The 19,352-nt window shown below is 42.2% G+C and overlaps 1 protein-coding gene across 1 annotated transcript; it reads left to right on the top strand.

The window, feature by feature from the left end:
* Positions 1 to 657: 657 nt before the first annotated feature.
* Positions 658 to 15,927, top strand: sccpdhb (saccharopine dehydrogenase b; the record flags this gene model as incomplete). Its single annotated transcript, XM_080833520.1, has 12 exons — positions 658 to 856; positions 1,744 to 1,856; positions 2,297 to 2,377; positions 4,868 to 4,997; positions 6,014 to 6,063; positions 6,593 to 6,723; positions 7,089 to 7,206; positions 8,044 to 8,163; positions 8,377 to 8,433; positions 12,038 to 12,149; positions 12,297 to 12,378; positions 14,363 to 15,927. 12 exons carry the CDS (start codon positions 658 to 660, stop codon positions 14,469 to 14,471), a joined length of 1,302 nt encoding a protein of 433 aa, XP_080689646.1. The 3' UTR covers positions 14,472 to 15,927.
* Positions 15,928 to 19,352: the final 3,425 nt, after the last annotated feature.

Below are 19,352 nucleotides of genomic sequence, written 5' to 3'. Positions count from 1 at the left end.
TGCCATATCATATAAATCCCTGGGCACAAGATGTCACAGTCGCCCTTAAATGTAGGTATGATGACAAAATGTTCAAACACCCCTAAACTCCAAATAAATCACATGACTAGACAGAGCCTTTACAATGACAGCTGGGTTGTGAAAATCAGTTGAGGATTGAGAGAGTTATGGTATTTGTAATATCACCGATTATATCAAAATATTATACATTACTTACAATGGAAGTCATGTGACCGAAAACGCTTATTATTCACATGTTTTTGCTTGTAACTTCCTCATTTTATCAGATATTTGCATGAAATTTTAACAGAAGGTAGACTTTTGTTAGTTCTTTCAAGTGAAACCATGAACATTTCATTTCAAGGAAAACAGGGTGAGAATGAGTTAAATCGCGACAATGTTTCTTTTTACCTTTGGAATCATTAGATCAGTCTCTGTTTATAACTCATAATAGGCTACATCGTTCAACAGCAGCAAAACTGAAATTGAACCGGTGGATGTCCTTTGTTAAAATGTATTTTATGTCGAGTTGGTTGTAGGCTATACTCAGCAAGCACAACCAGTGACCTACAAGTACTAATACTACACTAATTCTAATCCCTCAAGATTAGTTCGATACATTACACGTCGAGTGCCCCATGTCTGTGAGGGCTGACAATGGCGGCGGTGAGCACCTCCAGTAGGAGACCCTACCATGTTGTAGTATTCGGAGCTAGTGGTTTTACTGGGCAGTTTGTCGTGGAAGAGGTAGCAAGGACAATCGACGAAGGACCCGACGGGCAGCTGAAATGGGCGGTAGCAGGAAGAAGCAGGAGGAAACTTGAGACAGTTCTCAACCATGTTGCTAATACCCTCGGTAGGCTACGTATAATACATGAAAACGAAGATTAATAAGAAGCTCACTCATAAGATTATTTATGGAACAGACAGTGCCAGAAATACAGTGATTGTGTGTTAAATAGTGCAGGTTATTATGGCTGTGACTCAAAATATATATTATTTTGTTAGCCTACCTCCTCAGGCCTATTTAGGATTAAATTAAAACATGTTCACCGGCGCATGGCAGGGGTTCACCCCATGTCTGTTATTTGAACCTCTATTGAATATTCATTATCAAAACGAATATATCTTTCGTAGGCCTACATTAAAAGGCATTCGATAAATGCGCTAACGTAACGCCATGTAAAACTGATAGGGTTCAACCAACGAATGATTTTAGAAGTGCCTTTTTTTACTCGTTGTCGTTGTGAAATCTGTGCAGCAAGTTCCCAACAAACACTCAAATATTTCCACAGAAGGAGGCGCCATTGAGCCGTACATTCTAAATTTGTCCTGCGAATATCTTTGAACTGCAGGCCAACCTATTACTCTTTAGCAGTATGGAGGATATATTGCGTAGCGTTTATTGCATCCAAGGCTCACTATAAAGGCAAATGCCAAAGTATGAGTAAAATACCACTGGGCCTTAAGAGAAAACATTTTGCATACACCTACAGCCAAAATAGAATGAATTGTACAGCCCTATGTATTTAATATTAACCATTAATGACTTATTGTGGAACATTAATGTAATCTGTTAGAAACACACAAAGTATCAACCATCATCTGTGTGAAAATATTTTGTGTGAAGATATTTGGCTCATAATTAAATTAATTCATCACCATCAGAATGTCCTGGTGGTTTCCAGGAATCCACTGTTTTACCAAAGTTGTCCTCCATATCTGTGAGGTTTTGTTTTGCAGATACGCCAGAGCTAAAGTGCGCTGTGGAGGTTCTTGTGGCCGATGTGGATCAACCAGAATCCCTGGCCATCATGTGCAAGCAGGCTGTGATTGTGCTGAACTGTGTTGGACCAGTAAGTCACTAGAGATGTGTGTGTGTGTGTGTGTGTCTGTCTCTCTGCCTCTGTGTGTGTGTGTGTGTGTGTGTGAGAGAGAGAGAGAGTGAGAGAGCGAGAAGAAATTATCTTTCACATCTGTCTACAGTGTGTCTTGTCCTGCATTCAAGCCTTGACAATGGCTCTGTGTTATGTAGCATGGACAATACTGTGTTAGCTGCAAGTGCATTCAACCACAAAAACAGCCACCATTGTCAGTAAACTCAGCATGTGGATGCAGTTGCTTTTTTCACACATCTGATGCTTTGGAAAATGCAGGATGTGCAAAACAAAATCCATTTCCTCCGGGAGCACAGCCATGTTGTTTATTTAACAAACACGCCTCCTGCTCATTATAAAGGCATAGAACAAACAAGCTTCTTTGTACTGATGCACACAATGTTTTCCTCCCTCCACAGTACAGGCTCTACGGGGAGCCAGTGGTCAAGGCGTGCATTGAGAACGGAGCACACTACATTGACATCTGTGGAGAACCACAGGTAGAACTTCTCCCATCAGTGCCATCACACTCACTGGGTTTAATCTGGCATTTGGGAGTGTTGAAAAGGACAATGTCATTGTTGCACGTATAGAACTGTACACAGAATGGAAATAAGTTTAGATGTAGTTGATGCAATTCAGATAAGATATTACTTCTATCATGGGTGACTACCCTACATACACATTGAGACCTGAGCAGTTATTATTTAATTATTTAGAATAAACTAAAACAATGACTTCACAAGACTGAACCCTGCTGGATTCAGGATGGTCACTATAGAAGAGTAATTGATTATCAAAAGTGGTTTGTCACAGTTGGACCTACAACAAAAGGTGTACATTAAGTAATTTAGTAAATAGCTGCCATTTTATGAATTTCCATTAATTCTCGTCAGTATTCTTGTGCGAACCTCCACAGACTGATCAGTGGGAACTCACACATCCTTATGCTGTTCCTACTTCAGCCGAGACTGAGGATTTGGTGTGTTCCTCCATGAGCAGCTCTGTAACACGGTTCCTGATGTTCTGTGCAGACTGTAGCACACTGCCCAGAGGTGCTTTACATCAAGCATCATAGGCGCTGTTAATATGCATGTTCCCCTGTGACGGCAGTGAGTCACTCAGCTCGTCTCTGCTGCCAGCAAACCACTCAGTCAAATGAGCCTCTGCACTAGTCAGCAAGAGGGTCATGATCTTAATGAATGTGAATATATTTAGAGTGGATATAGACTGATTTTTTATAGCACATTTGACAGTGATGCTCTACATGGGCCAGCTAAACTTGAGACAAAGTAATTACGAACAAACAAAACCCAGAATGAGGGATGAAGTCATCTGCATCTAACTCCCCAGACAAATCCACATAAGTTACGTTTTTAAATGTGAAGCCTGATCATAGCAGTCAGCCATTGTTGCGCACGCTTGGCTCAGAGTATGGCAACGTGAAGGGGAGGCCACGCACAGTTTGTGAATAGCAATAATAGAGTTTAGAAAGACTAGATTAAGATTATGGAAAAATGCTGTGTACATTAAAATGAACGAGCTGAGAAAGCCAGCCAGTCTGGAGCAAGGAGGCCTCCTAGGCAGGGATCACATAAATGCACCATCATGATAGTTTGACAGAGCGTTACTTTTGCCTCTGCCATTTCATTATTTCCAGTGTGATCCCTGCCTTACGGGCCTGCATATTAGGGAGGGACTACTCACACCTGAGTAATCCACCTACTGTAATACAGAGACAAAGACAGCACAGGTGCACAGCGTTAGTGAGACCAAGGGAGACCAGGCAGGGCCTAAACAGCCTTACATCTGTGTTTACAGAACTGTGGTTGAGAATGCAGACTATGAGGAATGCCTCTAGTCTTACTGTAGCTTGGCTGCTACATGTGCAGCAAGTGTATCCTATGATGTCACCAAGCATTTGATGAACTCACCCATGGAAACATGCTTTCAGACGACAATAGGGAAATGTCATTGAGCAGATGAAGGTCACTAGATATAAGTCCTATAGTATACAGTACACTACACTAAGCATTCACCCGGAAAATGACAGGGATTTTTATCCATCAAATACAGTAAGCTGCTGAATTAATTGAAAATATAGTCAAGAGTTAGAAATGTATTTGTGCTTGAAAATTTGCCAGGGTATGGCATGGCGATGGAGTTCTGGTAAAATGGTGTAATAGCCTTCCTTGTTAAAGGTTCCTTTTACTCTGTCTAAATTACATACTGAACTTACACCAAAGTCTTCTCTGTTATCCAAACACCTCAACTTAGATTTGCCTGTCTATTCCTTAAGTGCTGATGCTCCAGAGGCTTAAGTAGCCCAAAGACGGAATAGTTTTATTGCTTTCTTAAACAGCTCAGAAGTCCCCAGCCACACAAATGTAATTATAAAAGGTTTTATAATGATACATTATCGTTAACATGATAATTTAGGATTTCTATATCCTATAGAAATACAGAAGTGATGGTGGTAGACAACCGGCCTTTTATGCCTATCTATTCAAAATAATACACATTAGTCATGTACAACATTAACAATTTCTACAGTATATATCTGATACATTTAAGGTTGTATGAATAGAAGAAAGTGTGATTTTCTTCCAAAAACAAGAACATTTCTCAGTGATTCCAAACTTTTGAGTGTAAGATAATTTGCAACAAGTTAATTGTCACCTCAGTAATGTTGTAGATGAGTGATCCATAGTCCTCCAGGTTTGTCTTGGTGGTCACTTGGTTTGTATGGTTGTCTGCATTTATAACGGTTTTACCATGTTTATCATAAGACAGTTGCATTATTCTGTCTCATTTCATTATGTGAACCATCAGGCTCTTCCACATGTAAACACATCCACATATTAGTATTCAAATCACATGTAGTTGACTGATTATGTCATTTAGTGTTGCTCTTCATATGTGTCCATAAAGTTCTCTTTTTCTCTGTTCTCCATTTCTAAATGTGTGTGTTTGTGCCGCTGCTGTCCTAGTTTCTGGAGGGCGTTCAGCTGGTGTTAGACAGAAAGGCCAGGGAGAGTGGCGTCTATATCATCAGCAGCTGTGGCTTTGACTCCATCCCAGCAGACATGGGCCTCCTCTACACAGCCAAACAGTTTAAAGGTGGGACACTGTGTGTGTGTTTGTGTGTGTGTGTGTGTGTGTGTGTGTCACACAAAGTCACATACACTCGAACCAAATCAAGGTAATCGTAAAATCATGGCCTCAACAGAAACTTTACTCCATCCCCCTAACCTTCACAAACACAAAGTATGTTTTATCATTCAGGAAATGTTTATAAAACAACTTTTAACTTATAAACGTATTTTTTTTTCTTCAGGGAGGACTTTTGACCTTATGCTAATACAGAAAACAGCCCATAGTCCTGCTGCTTCTTGATATGCAAAACAGATTAGCATGTTGAGTCTGTGTGTCTCTTAGAGAGTGTGATTTCTTGTATGTGTGTGTGTGTGTGTGTGTGTGTGTGTGTGTGTGTGACAGAGGCTGTGTTTGTAAATGTGATTTAGTCCAGCGGGTGGGCAGGGAGGATGTAAGCCTGTATGAGCCTCCGAAGCCCCCCCCCCCCCAGACTCCCTCCCTCACTCCCCTCCTCTCCTCTCTCGTCCCTCACTCTTTGATGTAGTGTCATGAGGGGAGACTGCCCACTGCCTGCTTCTTGATGCCCACTGGCACACAACACACACTTGACACCCACTTGCTCTTTCTATCTCTCTTTCTCTCTCTTCATCCTTTTCCTATGTGGGGCACACATTGGGGATACTAGATTTTCTAGTGATCACAGGTCAGCATTCATATTCTATGGCCCAAACAGAGAAGAGTGAGATCCATAGCCAGAAGATTGATCAGAAATGGTGGATTTGGCTAAATTAAGCAAGCCCTCATCAGCTTTCGTTACGCCATAGGCAATGGACAAAGGGGTCAATACCACTGTCAAAATCAGCACTCTTTATAGAATTACAGTTTTAACTATAAAATGAAGACTACAGAAGGACTTGAACAACATTTGTGCGGCAGTTGGACTAGGTACTGTTGTAAATGTAGTACTTGTGTTGTCATACTGATAGTATTTGTTAGGTTGACTATTCTTTATTTTCTCTTATTCTGTCTGTCCCTCTAAGGCACGCTCACAGCAGTGGAGAGCTTCTTGACTGTCAGCATAGGCTCAGAGGTAAGCTAGCACAGCCTATTAGCATTTAAGTGATACTTCCTGATGCAACTCCATGTCATACGGTCAGATCTGAATACAAGGAATATGGCATTTGTTTGTTGATGGCCACAGACAGATCATTAGAAAATGAAGACGGTCACCTTGTTACAGTGTGATGTGTTTTGGTAGTTGTCATGTTAATGTCAACCCATGACCTGATTTTATGACATTTTATGACACTATCATAACACCGATAAAGTGCCTGTGAGTGATGAATAATGTCAACATGAATGTAAACTCGTACATCAGTAATGTAAATGTCAGTATGCTGTAAATGAAAACAGTTTTTATGAGACTTGTATAGACAGTATTATCCATTAAAATAAGCTCTAAACTTCTATGTTCCATGCGCTGGAAAGGAATTATGGGAAATGTAGTTTATCTAGCACTTGTATACTGCCTTGCCCCTTGCGGTGTAATGTAGGGAAGAAGATGGGGCTACTTAACACTGAGATCCTGGCCTTCCTCACATCTCTGTGTTGCTCCGTAGGGAGGCTGTGGCCATGACGCGACGTGGCAGTCAGCCATCTTTGGTTTTGCAGACGCAGCAAGACTGCGCTTTCTCAGGAAGCAATTCAACCACAAGCCGCTGCCAGTACTGGGAGCCAAGATCAAGAAGAGGTCCGTGATGTCCTGTGAAGTCTTTTAAGGGTGTCTCTGATTGTATATTGAATGACGGTTAAGCATTGATTGAGCCATCCTCTCCAGGTTGTGTGTGAGAGTGTTTCTCTCTCTCTCCCTTCCTGTGTGTTTGTGTGTGTGTGTGTGTGTGTGTGTGTGTGGAGTGTAAATGAGTGTTTGTATCTGCTTATGTCTGAAAGTGTTGTGGGTGCTTATTTGCACGGCCTCTGTATGTGTGTGCTTACCTAGGGTTGTTTACTTGTGTCTGTGTGCGTTATGTGTGCATATACTTCTGTATGCACTTATCTGTGTGTGTGTGTGTGTGTGTGTGTGTGTGTGTGTGTGTGTGTGTGTGCGTGCTGCAGGGGTGCTCTGTTCTACTGTAGGGAGATAGGCCAGTATGCAGTGCCCTTCATGGGTTCTGACCCTTCAGTAGTGAGAAGGACTCAGCGCTACCTGTATGAGGAGCATCAGCAGTCTCCTGTGAGTAACCTCTCTCTTTCTCTCTATTTCTCTCTATCGCTATCTCTCTCCCTCTCTATCTCCCCTCTACCGCTATCCCTCTCTCTTTCTCTTTCTCTCTCTTTCTCTATCGTTTTCTCTCTCTCTCTCTCTTTATCGCTTTCTCTCTCTCTATCTCTCTCTATCGCTATCTCTCTCTCTATCGCTATCTCTCTCTCTTTCTCTCTCTCTCGCTCTCTACCTTGCTGTTACTTCTCTTACTCTATTTATGTCTCAGACTCTGTTGCCCTCTTCAGTTTCAGGGATGTCGTGCACACTAAGCCGAGAGAGAACTTTTCTGGTTGCCTTTTTAATCACAGAACTACACACTCAGGGCATTATCAGAGAGGAGAGGGCCTGATGATTCATCTCTGTGATTCATAGCTTTCCTCAGTAATTTCCACGTCATTAAGCTGCACCACACACACACATACACACACACACACACACTTACAGGCTAACACTCACACAAACACATATGATCTCTCACACACATTTACATACAGTTTATGCTACTGCTCACACGTACATTTGTGCTTAAGGCAACACTGTTCTACACCCTCATACATTTACATATTGACCCCCTCCCCCATACCCACACCTTCGTAAGCGTTTACCCAGTCACAAATGTGGTCCTCTTTCCCCAGTCGCATGCAAGCACACACTCATCTAGATTTCCACTGTGCATGTTCTCCCTAAGGAGTACCTGAGAGAGGAGAGACTGTGTGTAGGCTAGAGTGCTTGATGATTCAGACATAGACACACACACACACACACACACACCCACTCACAGACACTCTGTTTACGTCTCCTCTTCAGGTGCAGTACTGTGCGTATGCAGGCGTGGGGGGAGTCTGCGCCGTGCTGAAACTGCTCTTTTCAGGGCTTTTCTTCTGGCTGCTGGTCAAGTTCAGCATCGGCAGAGGCCTGCTGAGCTCAGTAGGTGAACCCACTCCCTGACCCCCACCATTAAACACACTCTCAGGGCCCACTTAATCATAATCACGCTGCCGTCTGATTAGACAGACTCCTGATGGCGAGCGGCCTCATTGGCTAAGGTCACCCGCACCTGCCTATTTCCCACCCCCTCTTTTTCTCTCAGTTCCTACAGTTCTTCTCCTGGGGTATGTTTCCTGTCTTTCTCTCTTATAGTTCCCAGAGTTCTTCTCCTGGGGTATGTTCTCCAAAGCAGGGCCGACCAAGAAGCAGGTGAGTCCCCCACGGTGTGGTGGTTCACATGTATGAGCAGTGCTTAGTGTTACAATGAATATATATACTACTGTTAGCAGGGGCGGCCCTAGCACATTAGGCGCTCTAGGCGAGCTTCACTCCTGGCGCCCCAATTGCAACTTTCAAACGCTATTTTGCCTTGTAAGACTGCAATTATTTCACATAAACACAACGATCGCAGCAAATAGACTGTGTTACCGTCACACACCTGTATAAACTCAGTCCCAACACAGAACAACGACATGCAATAAGAACAGTAAGGAACAGGTACATCGTTAGTGCATTATCACACATAGAAAAGTATATGCGCCCGCCGCACGGCATTATGGGGCGACTATGCCGGCATGTTACAGTCAGTATTATCATTATTTGTTAAATTTAGCTTTGTGGCGAAATGTATTTCCTCGCTTCAATGTCGTTAAAAGAATACGTTACTTTGCGCATAGGCCTATGTGATATTGTTGGAATAAGTTTGATTTGTAATTAGTTGCAACAGACGAGGACCTGTCGAGCGGCTGTTCCCATAAATCCATGTACATGTTCTCATTCACAATAATGTTTGATAACCCCCTGAAGAAGTTGTATTAATGTTTTCCCACGTGTTGTTTATCTGCTCATTATACAGTGTTTCTCCAAAATCAGTTTGATCTCTGAAATACTGTGTTCATCATTAGTGTTTTCATGATAACATATTGTAGCAACCCTTAATGTGTATTGTACATCATAAGTGGACTTCCCTGCACCTTGCGGGGTTGTAATATCATTACTGTCACCTGTCTTTCCGACGGTAAAGAAATATTTCGATTAGTTCTGTGATCCGGACCGTCTAGTCATGCACGCCGTTGGGGTTAAGCCTCTTCAGAGGATACACACACATTCGCACCAAATGTCTTGCTATGCTAGCATGATCTAACAACACCAATGAAGAACATAGCCCTCCGTTTTCGAGTTTTGGCTCATTTTACCCTAAAGTTAGATTTATTTTATTATGTCAAAATATTGGTTGGAGATATAGAAGGAGCGCCAACTTATGCGTCCGGGGAAAAAAAAAAAAATTGTGTTTTTTCTTTTCTTTTTCGGGCGCATTATTTGGCGCTCCCCCTCTAGATGGCGCTCTAGGCGGCCGCCTAACCCGCCTGTAGGAAAGGCCGCCCCTGACTGTTAGCATTGTTAGCAGTGCCTTTCCCACAGGGCAGAAATACTCATGATATGTTGGGTGCCTTCTAGTATTAAAGGGAGGAAAAGGAGGGAGAATGAAAGATACACAACCTTGAGAAAGCTTATTGTACATACTGTACACCATTAACAAATAAACCTGGCTTTGAGCCCAAGCAGCTCTTGTCTTGAGTTTTGCTGGAATGTTGCTCTACCAATTGCACCAACCAGTGTACATTGTTAGAAGTGTCCTCGTCTGGGTCAGGGCACCAACCAGTGCACAGTGTTGGAAGTGTCCTAGTCTGGAACATTGCACCAGCACAACACCATTCCCCTCATTCAGGGAGTGAGCAAAGACATGGCCTCTGACTGTGATGGCAGTGTGGCTTTCACTGGTGTGAGGCTCATGATGGAACAGCTCATCTAGTTATGGCCACCGCATAGAAAATTAGATTAACTGTCACCCAGCTCATCAGTTTTTTATAGCCCTGTCCATTTGTTCATTTGCATTCATGTCAGTGTGCCTTGCTGAGCGTATACAGCCGCGGAAAAAATTAAGAGACCACTTCAAAATTATCCGTTTCTCTGGTTTTACTATTTATTGGTATGTGTTAAAGTAAAATGTACATTTTTGTTTTATTCTATAACCTACTGGCAGCATTCCTACCAAATTTAAAATAAAAATATTGTCATTTAGATCATTTATTTGCAGAAAAATGACAATTGGTCAAAATAGCAAAAAAGATGCAGTGTCTTCAGATCTCGAATAATGCAAAGAAAACAAGCTCATATTCATTTTTAAACTACACAATACTAATGCTTTAACTTAGGAAGAGTTCAGAAATCAATATTTGGTGGAATAACCTTGATTTAAAATCACAACTTTCATGTGTCTTGGCATGCTCTCCACCAGTCTTTCACATTGCCGTTGGGTGACTTTATGCTACTCCTGGCGCAAGAATTCAAGCAGCTTGGCTTCTTTTCATGGCTTGTGACCATCCATCTTCCTCTTGATCACATTTCAGAGTTTTTTTTATGGGATTCAGGTCTCGAAATTGGGCTGGCCATGACAGGGTCCTGATCTGGTGATACTCCATCCACACCTTTACTGGCCTGGCTGTGTGGCATGGAGCATTGCCCTGCTGGAAAAAACACTTCTCAGAGTTGGGGAACATTGTCAGAGCAAAAGGAAGCAAGTTTTTCTTCCGGGACAACGTTGTACTTTGCCTGGCTGAGGTTTGTAAAAGACCATAAGGATTGAACCAAAGCCGACTGGAGGGTCTCCTAGTTCGTCTTCTCTGATGAGCCCAATTTTCAGCTTTGCCCAACACATGGTCGTCTGATGGTTAGACGGAGACCTGGAGAGGCCTACAAGCCACAGAGTCTTGCACCTACTGTGAAATTGGACTCATCAGAGAAGACGAACTAGGAGACCCTCCAGTCGGCTTTGGTTCAATCCTTATGGTCTTTTACAAACCTCAGCCAGGTTTTTTCCAGCAGGGCAATGCTCCATGCCACACAGCCAGGCCAGTAAAGGTGTGGATGGAGTATCACCAGATCAGGACCCTGTCATGGCCAGCCCAATTTCGAGACCTGAATCCCATAAAAAAAACTCTGAAATGTGATCAAGAGGAAGATGGATGGTCACAAGCCATGAAAAGAAGCCGAGCTGCTTGAATTCTTGCGCCAGGAGTAGCATAAAGTCACCCAACGGCAATGTGAAAGACTGGTGGAGAGCATGCCAAGACACATGAAAGTTGTGATTTTAAATCAAGGTTATTCCACCAAATATTGATTTCTGAACTCTTCCTAAGTTAAAGCATTAGTATTGTGTAGTTTAAAAATGAATATGAGCTTGTTTTCTTTGCATTATTCGAGATCTGAAGACACTGCATCTTTTTTGCTATTTTGACCAATTGTCATTTTTCTGCAAATAAATGATCTAAATGACAATATTTTTATTTTAAATTTGGTAGGAATGTTGCCAGTAGGTTATAGAATAAAACAAAAATGTACATTTTACTTTAACACATACCAATAAATAGTAAAACCAGAGAAACTTATAATTTTGAAGTGGTCTCTTAATTTTTTCCGCGGCTGTATGTCAGTTCCCAATGTGTGCCAGGAAAGTATGTTATTAAAAAGACAGATTATTCTACCTTTCAACTATACATTCTGATTGAGAGGACAGAAATTCTTTACAGGATCTTTATTAAACCAAAAGCTCTGCATGAGTCCATATTTGACACAATTAGCAGCTTCACACAGGTCTTTAAGTATTCTACTGGGCTGAACATGTTCATGCTTGCAGATAGAGATTGCCCAATGCATAGGAGGTTTCTAATTAAAACCTACACTGAAGGAAGATTGTGGGTGTGCTGGACCTGTTTTTTTTTCTGAGACTGCAAACCATATTGTTTTTCCTCAGATGGATGGTACAAGCTTCCAGATGACGTTTTACGGTGAGGGCTACACAGAAGGTCAGGACCCCTCCCAGGGCAAGCCCAGCAACAGGATCACCACGGAGATCAGAGGAGCTGGTACTGCGTCTCTCCATTTCTCTCTTCCTCTCTTTCTCTCTCTCTGTCTCCTACTCCACCTCCACATCTTCATCTCAAAGCTCTCTGAAAGTTAACTTTCTTTCTGGGCATAGCTGACCCTGGTTACTGTTGCTGTGGTTTCCCTAGAGCCGGGTTATGTTGTCACCCCCATCGTCATGGTTCAGGCAGCCGTGACCTTCCTGAATGAGCCCCACTCCCTTCCAGAGAGGTGAGTCCTGCAGCCAAGTCTGTCTCTGCTGTCTCACACAGAATGTTCTTTTATGGGTTCTTTCGGGTTTATTGTTTTATGCAAAACCACAGGCAATAAGGACCCTTTTTTCTTTCCAAAAAATGGCCCGTAGGGGTTCTTCATAGCTGAAAAAGAGCTTTAATGAACGGAATGTCTTTATATATTTTCAGTTTCAGTTTAAATGTGGTGAAGAGATTAAGACAGGCCCCATTTTCTGACTGTTTGCTTTCGAATCTCTGGCAGCTGTACATGTCTTCAATCACTTGGACTCTCTCAGTCATCTGTCACCTGAAGACATGTTTAATTTAGGCCTCATTTTGGACTGGAGCTGTCAAGCATTCATGTCCAATACATAATGGTACATAAAATGAAGACGACAACAAGGGGATGTAAAAATACAGACAAGCTCCAGGAAAAAAATACATCTGCTAACACAACATTTCTGGGTCACATTTTTCGTACACAACAAAGTGTTTTTTTTATGGATCTAGGTAATGAGCCGAGGGGATGTTAATTAGACACCTTTATTAGTAGATACCCCTGAAGAAACTGAGTAACACATATTAAAACTGAGTCGGGTGGCCAGGACGGAAATAGACGCAAATTAGCTTTCCTGTCATAAAGATACAAAACGCTTTGGCAAATATAGACGTTGCTGTTAAGATGGTTTCCAAATTACACTATTATATCCTCATCAATCAAAAGGTCAAATAAAGCCAGATGACTCTGCAAACTGTAAGATAGACACACTATCTCCCCGTGCTCAATAACATCGAAGCCAGAAAATGAGGCTGGTTTATTTACTTTAGTGCTGGTGCATTGTTTACATAGCCTGACGATGTCATACTCATAATTCTAGTCAGAATATGAGTCTGAGACCGGACCACTGGGCTGTGATTATGGGGCGTGTTTCAACGAACCAGGAAAGAAAATTCCTCTTCGCTGAATTGGATACCTAGAACCAATCAGAGCAACGTAGTATTATTACCATCTGATAGATTAAACTTTTACCTGATCCCGTAGGAAGGACGGCAAAAACATCTTTTCAATCGACAAATGCCTTGATCGCGTTTCTCTGTTCCTCTTTCAAAATGAATGCGCTGTCAATATCTGTTGAGATATGCCTGCTCACGTTACTTAATTAGCACTCAAGGCTAGAAGCTACCATTAGTTCTAATGTTTTTTTTGTCTACGCTGTTAGCATAACCTTTCAATAATGGTCTAGAGTGCATAAGTTAAGACCTACAATCCTAGGCAACATTGGTGTTGCGTATACACAACTAACCGAGTCAATGTAGACATAAAAAAAGTCGTGTAGATACCTTAAATCATATCAAATATGTCCCACTAAGCTCCCGAGACGGCGCCATCTTTGTTCGATGTATACCGGTATTCTATCTATGTCTGTCCATCAACGTATAAAGCCCGCCCTTACAATTTGAATGGTCAGATCCCTTTTCGGGGCCGTTTAAACCCTCCCAACTAGCTCGACTCCAGACTGAATCTCCCACACCAAACATTTTGTGGGCGGAGTTCAGGCTGGTATCCAGGCTATTGTTTACAGGCTTGGCACTATAAACTACCACAAAGCTTCTTAAACCCAACTCCTGATTTGTATCATGGCACTGGTATAATGGGGATGGTCTCTATGGTATTATCCTCAGCCAGGGAGGCCAATACACAAACATAAACAAAGTTATGGCCACTGACGGTCTAGCTAGTGTGTCTTCTAAGGGTAAAGGTTAGAGGTTTGGGTGGAACAGTGCATGTAGTCTTGGCCACCACACAACTCGTCATTAGCTCCTAGCCTCTCTGGGGAGCCCCAATCCAGCCAGGTGTGGGTCTCTCTCACAGTAAGTGTAGCTCCCTGTGTGTGTGTGTGTAGGTGTGTGTGTGAGAGATAGTATGCCTGTGTACTGCTTCCCGTCGTTCGCTGTATGGATAACATGGTTACTGTTTCTAGGGGTGGAGTGTTCACACCCGGCACTGCCTTTGTGAAGACGTCCCTCATCCAGCGCCTCAGCCGCCACGGCCTGAAGTTCACAGTGAAAGATCAGCAGGGGGCCTTGTGAGTGGAGGACCACACCGCTCTCCTTTCTACTGGCCCTTACTCTGTTGTTTGTTTTTACTCTCTTTATGTTTACCTTTCTTTACCCCTCTCTCACTCTCTCTTCTTCAATACGTCATTTCCTCTCTGTGATCTCTTTGTGGTTGTTCTGGTATTTTATTCTTTTCACCACTGTTCTGCCTTTTCTATCATCATCATTTTGTCAGTCTCTCTTTCCCCTTGACTCTTACACCCAAGGTCACTGCCTGCCTATGTCCCTGATTACATGCAGTATGTGTGTGCTTGTGGATATGTGTGTGTATGTGTGTGTATGTTTCCATGTGTACATAAATGTGTGTTAGCCGGCTATCTGTTTGCTGCCATAACGATTCTGTTTCATCGGGTGTTGACATGTTTAGCGTTATCATTTCCATCCTGACCGTGTGCTCTCAATGACGAGGCTGAGCCTAATAACTGTGTGATCCTACAGCAGCTCAAATATCAACATGCTACCCTCTCACAACCCGCCGAACAAACGTTTAGCACTGGGCGAGAGGCAAACACAGGCATGAGAATCACTCACCTTTCAGCGAAATTCGCCGTTTTGAAAACAAAATAGGTGACCTACGTGAATCGTGTAGATTCGATGAGTTTTGTTTTTGTGTGTGTGTGGGGGGGCATATTCAGTGGCGGTAGGCGTCAGTGCTGCCAGATTGTAAATAAGGCTCAAAATGATCGTATTAGGAGGATAATATCTGTCAACACTGGGAAAGTTTGACCAATGAAAATTCTGTCTACAGTCAGAGCTCGCGCAAGAAGGTGGAACGTAAGTCTTAGATACAGTTTCCAAACATGTAAAGACGTAACTAATTGGCAAAATCCCGGACAATTTTGGAATCCCTGCTGGACGCATTTTTTGTGTGTGACCGTAATGTAAGCATATACAACGTTATTTAAAACACGTGTTCGGTAACTTAACGAGATGATTCATTTCAAGGTGTATAACCTTCAGATACATTTGTATAAAAAAGTTAGCAAGCATATGATGTGATTAGCCTGGTTACGAGACGGCTACGGTGTGAATAACTACATTAACTCAAACGCCACGGAGACTCCCTGTTCTAACTTTGAATCGCTCTGTTGGGGCAAAGTGACCATTGCAAAGGTGTTTGACTACAGACTGTTAACGTAGCAAATAATTCCTACTATTGCAGCCAGTCAACCTACAAGCCTTGCAGGTATAAAACAAATCATGACGTCAGATGACGATTTTCAGTCTCGTTACCATAAACAAGACCCAATACAGAGCAACCCTGAGCACTGACATGATAAGCACTTTGGTGACAAGAAAGGTGAGCTCAAAAAGGCCAAGTCGCCCAGCTATGAGGCAAAGCAGTCAAGAGCAAGTGCCACTGGAAGTAGATAGATGGATACTTTAATAGGAGTTTAACATATATTTAAATATATATATATATATATATATATATATCCAGTTATTCAACATAATAAATCAGGGGCGAAAAAAACAATAGAATCATATTTTCTTGACAAGAATTCCATAAATGAAAAGAGATCCTTACATTTTGCATCATTTAGTACTTCTAAAGAATATATGATTGTATAGTTTTTTTCGCCGCTGATTTATTATGTTGAATAACTGGAGGATGCGAGTGCATGGAAATATTAATGCGAAGGGCCTTGCCAATAAAATGTATTGAAATCTGAATTACATAACATTGTATTGGCTGTCAATCATGGATGGAAGAGTAGACAAGTTAAGTTACGTCATCTCTCGTGGGGGCTATGCATTAAGCCTTTTGTGGTGCCCTTACCACATTGTGCCTCATATACTGTAAATGATAGACCCAGTGACAGGCTGGCATGAAATGGCTTCATAATACTAAGTAAGGAGGCCAAAATAATTTTTGACTCATGGCTGAAGCTAAGCTTTCTCCAGCTCTCCCCAGGTTGGAAAAAAAGCATCGCAAACTGCATCAGATTGACGCTTTAAAATATGGAATATTAAAATTTTACTTACGGGGGAGCACGCCCCCGGACCCTCCTAGAGGGGTAATATCCTCCTCACCTTTTTCACCCCTGACCCGTTTTCATGCCTGCAAACAGAGAATAAACAGTCAACAGTCTCGGGCGTGAAAGCATTTTAGTTTTGTGGAAGACTTGGATGTTTGGCAGAAAACCTATTGTATAGTTTTGATTACTAAAGAAGAACTTTCGAAATTCTGATTTCATGTGCGTGTTTGACTTCAACATGATCTTGTGAGACCTAGGGCTCCAATAATTAGCTCAGGTTCCAGGTCTTGGTGCCTCTAAGACCATTGATTCAGTGCCTGGGGAACTTAAGGGAGCTGGAGAGTGCTAAAATAACTTGGCTATCCTTTTGGTCCATCAAGTTAAACACAAGCTGATGAAAATGCATAGGTCCACTAACTGATGTGAACACATAGTTCATTGCAAACAGAAACTTCCACTTATATTAATGTGAAGAGTATGATCATTATTAATTATTACTATAATTATTATTAATAATAATTACAAACCATTGAATCATTGTTTATCATTTTACTTATTTCAGTTAGCTGTGGATTATTTTTGAGCACTGTGCTATGGAAATGGGCACAATTTCTTGGGTTTGTCTGCAGTCTATTTTCCCCAGTTTAAATGAAAGAGCTGGAATGGGAGAGTTGTTAGTTGGGATTTTGTCAAGGATTCTTTATCTTCAATGGCTTATTCTCAAGCCATCAAAACAAGGAACTGATTTTGCGTACAGAAGACATGTTTTGGACATAAAAGTCATGGGGAACAACTAAATCAGAGATTCATGCTTGTGAGTAACTTCACTAAATGTAGAACTTTTGATGTAGGATGTGAGGACATGATCGTTTTTTCTTTCAGAAATAAAATTGGTTGGTTATTAAGTTTTGTGTTCTCTTACTGTAGAACTGCCAAATACTGCATCCTTGCACTTTATCCCAAAGCCTCCTAATGATGCCTCAAAGAATCTGTGTGATCTTGCAGGTCATAATGAGCAAGATCAGTCTTCACTGCATTCATTGTCACAATACTGTACAGTATTCACATCCGATTATGTGACAAAGAATGCTTCACACAGGGCAGAACTAGCCTCTCATTGTAACAACAAGCACTGGTGTTCATTTATGAAACACATATGGGGCTCATGGAGTCTGTGCTCATGGTTATCCCGTCCTAAAAGAGTGACTTCCTGCACTTTTAAATTAGATCTGAATTTACCAATAGTTTGTTAATAAATGGATAAGGAGGAGTTAACATGGTTCAAGAATGGCTTTAGAAAATCCATCAATCCATCCATGGTCCAGAAATCTAGTAGGCTATTATGCTATTATCTACAGATAATAACATTACTACATTACTGTAAATAATACTGTATATAATATCCCAATACATGCTATAAATATAACATAAAGTAGAAACATTTATATGTCATTTCAGTAATGAGAGTATAAGTTGTCACATAATGTCCTTATCTCAGCGCTGTAGGTGAAACTGAAGAACCGTGTTCCTCGTGCGTAGATACATTTCAGCAACAAACCATTAGATGGCACTATTTCCCCTATCCAGCAATGTTTTGTCGAGCCCTGAGCGGGAACGACAATGACAGTAGAGGTCATTCATTGTATATGCAAGAATGCTGCAGACAGTGTGTTAATTAAGATGTCAAGTTTGGGTTCTTGTAGCCTGTATGTTGAGAAGGGGGTGTGGAAGGGGAGGTCACTTAAGGCGACTGAGGGATGTGGCCCCTCTCCAAAATTAAGGGGGTGGGGTCAAGGTTGTCTAGCCCTAACAGGCATGAGGCAGCCTTGGGATGACCCCCCCCCCCCCCATATCCCTCCCGTCCTCCCAACGCACGCCCCCACATCTCCCTCCCGTTCTCCCCACGCACGCCCACAGCAAGTGGGGACTCATGGGGGTGGTCAGAGCGTGTCATGTAATGATTTGTGCTTCAAAGACAGACAGACAAACATTCACTCACTCAGGCAAACACACATGCTCAGAGACACACACACAGTTATTTCTGCAGTGTTTTAGCAAAATTGGTTACACACTAGAGGGAGAGAGCAGGCACATTTACATTTCAGATTTAGTAAGCCCTGCTTAAAGAAGAGAGAAAAGTAATGGGGAGAGAGAGACAGCCGGAAAGAGGATGAGTCGATGAGTCGAAGAGAGAGTAGAGGAGAGGGAGATAAAATGAGAGGCAGGGAGAGGTTGGAGTGAATGCAAGACATGCCCCCCCCCCCCTTTATCCCCGTTCATGGCATTGTGCAACACCTTGGTCTGCCCTCCATACTCACTCACTCTCACTCTCTCTCTCTCTCTCTCTCTCTCTCTCTCTCTCTCTCTCTCTCTGTCCCTCCTTATATTCCCCTCCCTCACTTTTTCTCACTCTTCTCACCTCTTTCTCTCTCTCTCACACACTCTCCTGATCACTCTCTCCCTACCTCTGGCACAGCTCCAGGAGTTAGCAGGTACACTGTGTCCAAAGCACGCAAGTGCACAGCAGGGTACTGTTGTATCACACTAATCACATAACAGGGCATAGAGTGGAGTTCCACTTCATATCATGGCACCACCACGTAACCAACAAATATCATGCACACATACACAAGGCATAATATGCAAAACACAATTCAGCTGAACACCTTACAGCTGAACAGCCTAACCTTGCAAACCAGTAACCTTTACAGAAAACAACTCCGGCTACTGTGACACAATATGACACAAGAACAAGGCGAGGCATTTTAAAGCAACACCATGTAAAAGAGCATCAGCCCTTACCATGATTACACAAGAACAGAGTACCACAGCATCACACAAAACACTACAAAACAGTACGGAGACTTCACCCGGG

The sequence above is a fragment of the Sprattus sprattus genome (assembly GCF_963457725.1).
Source record: "Sprattus sprattus genome assembly, chromosome: 2".
NCBI lineage: Eukaryota > Metazoa > Chordata > Actinopteri > Clupeiformes > Clupeidae > Sprattus > Sprattus sprattus.
This window is presented reverse-complemented; position numbering and strand designations above follow the sequence as displayed.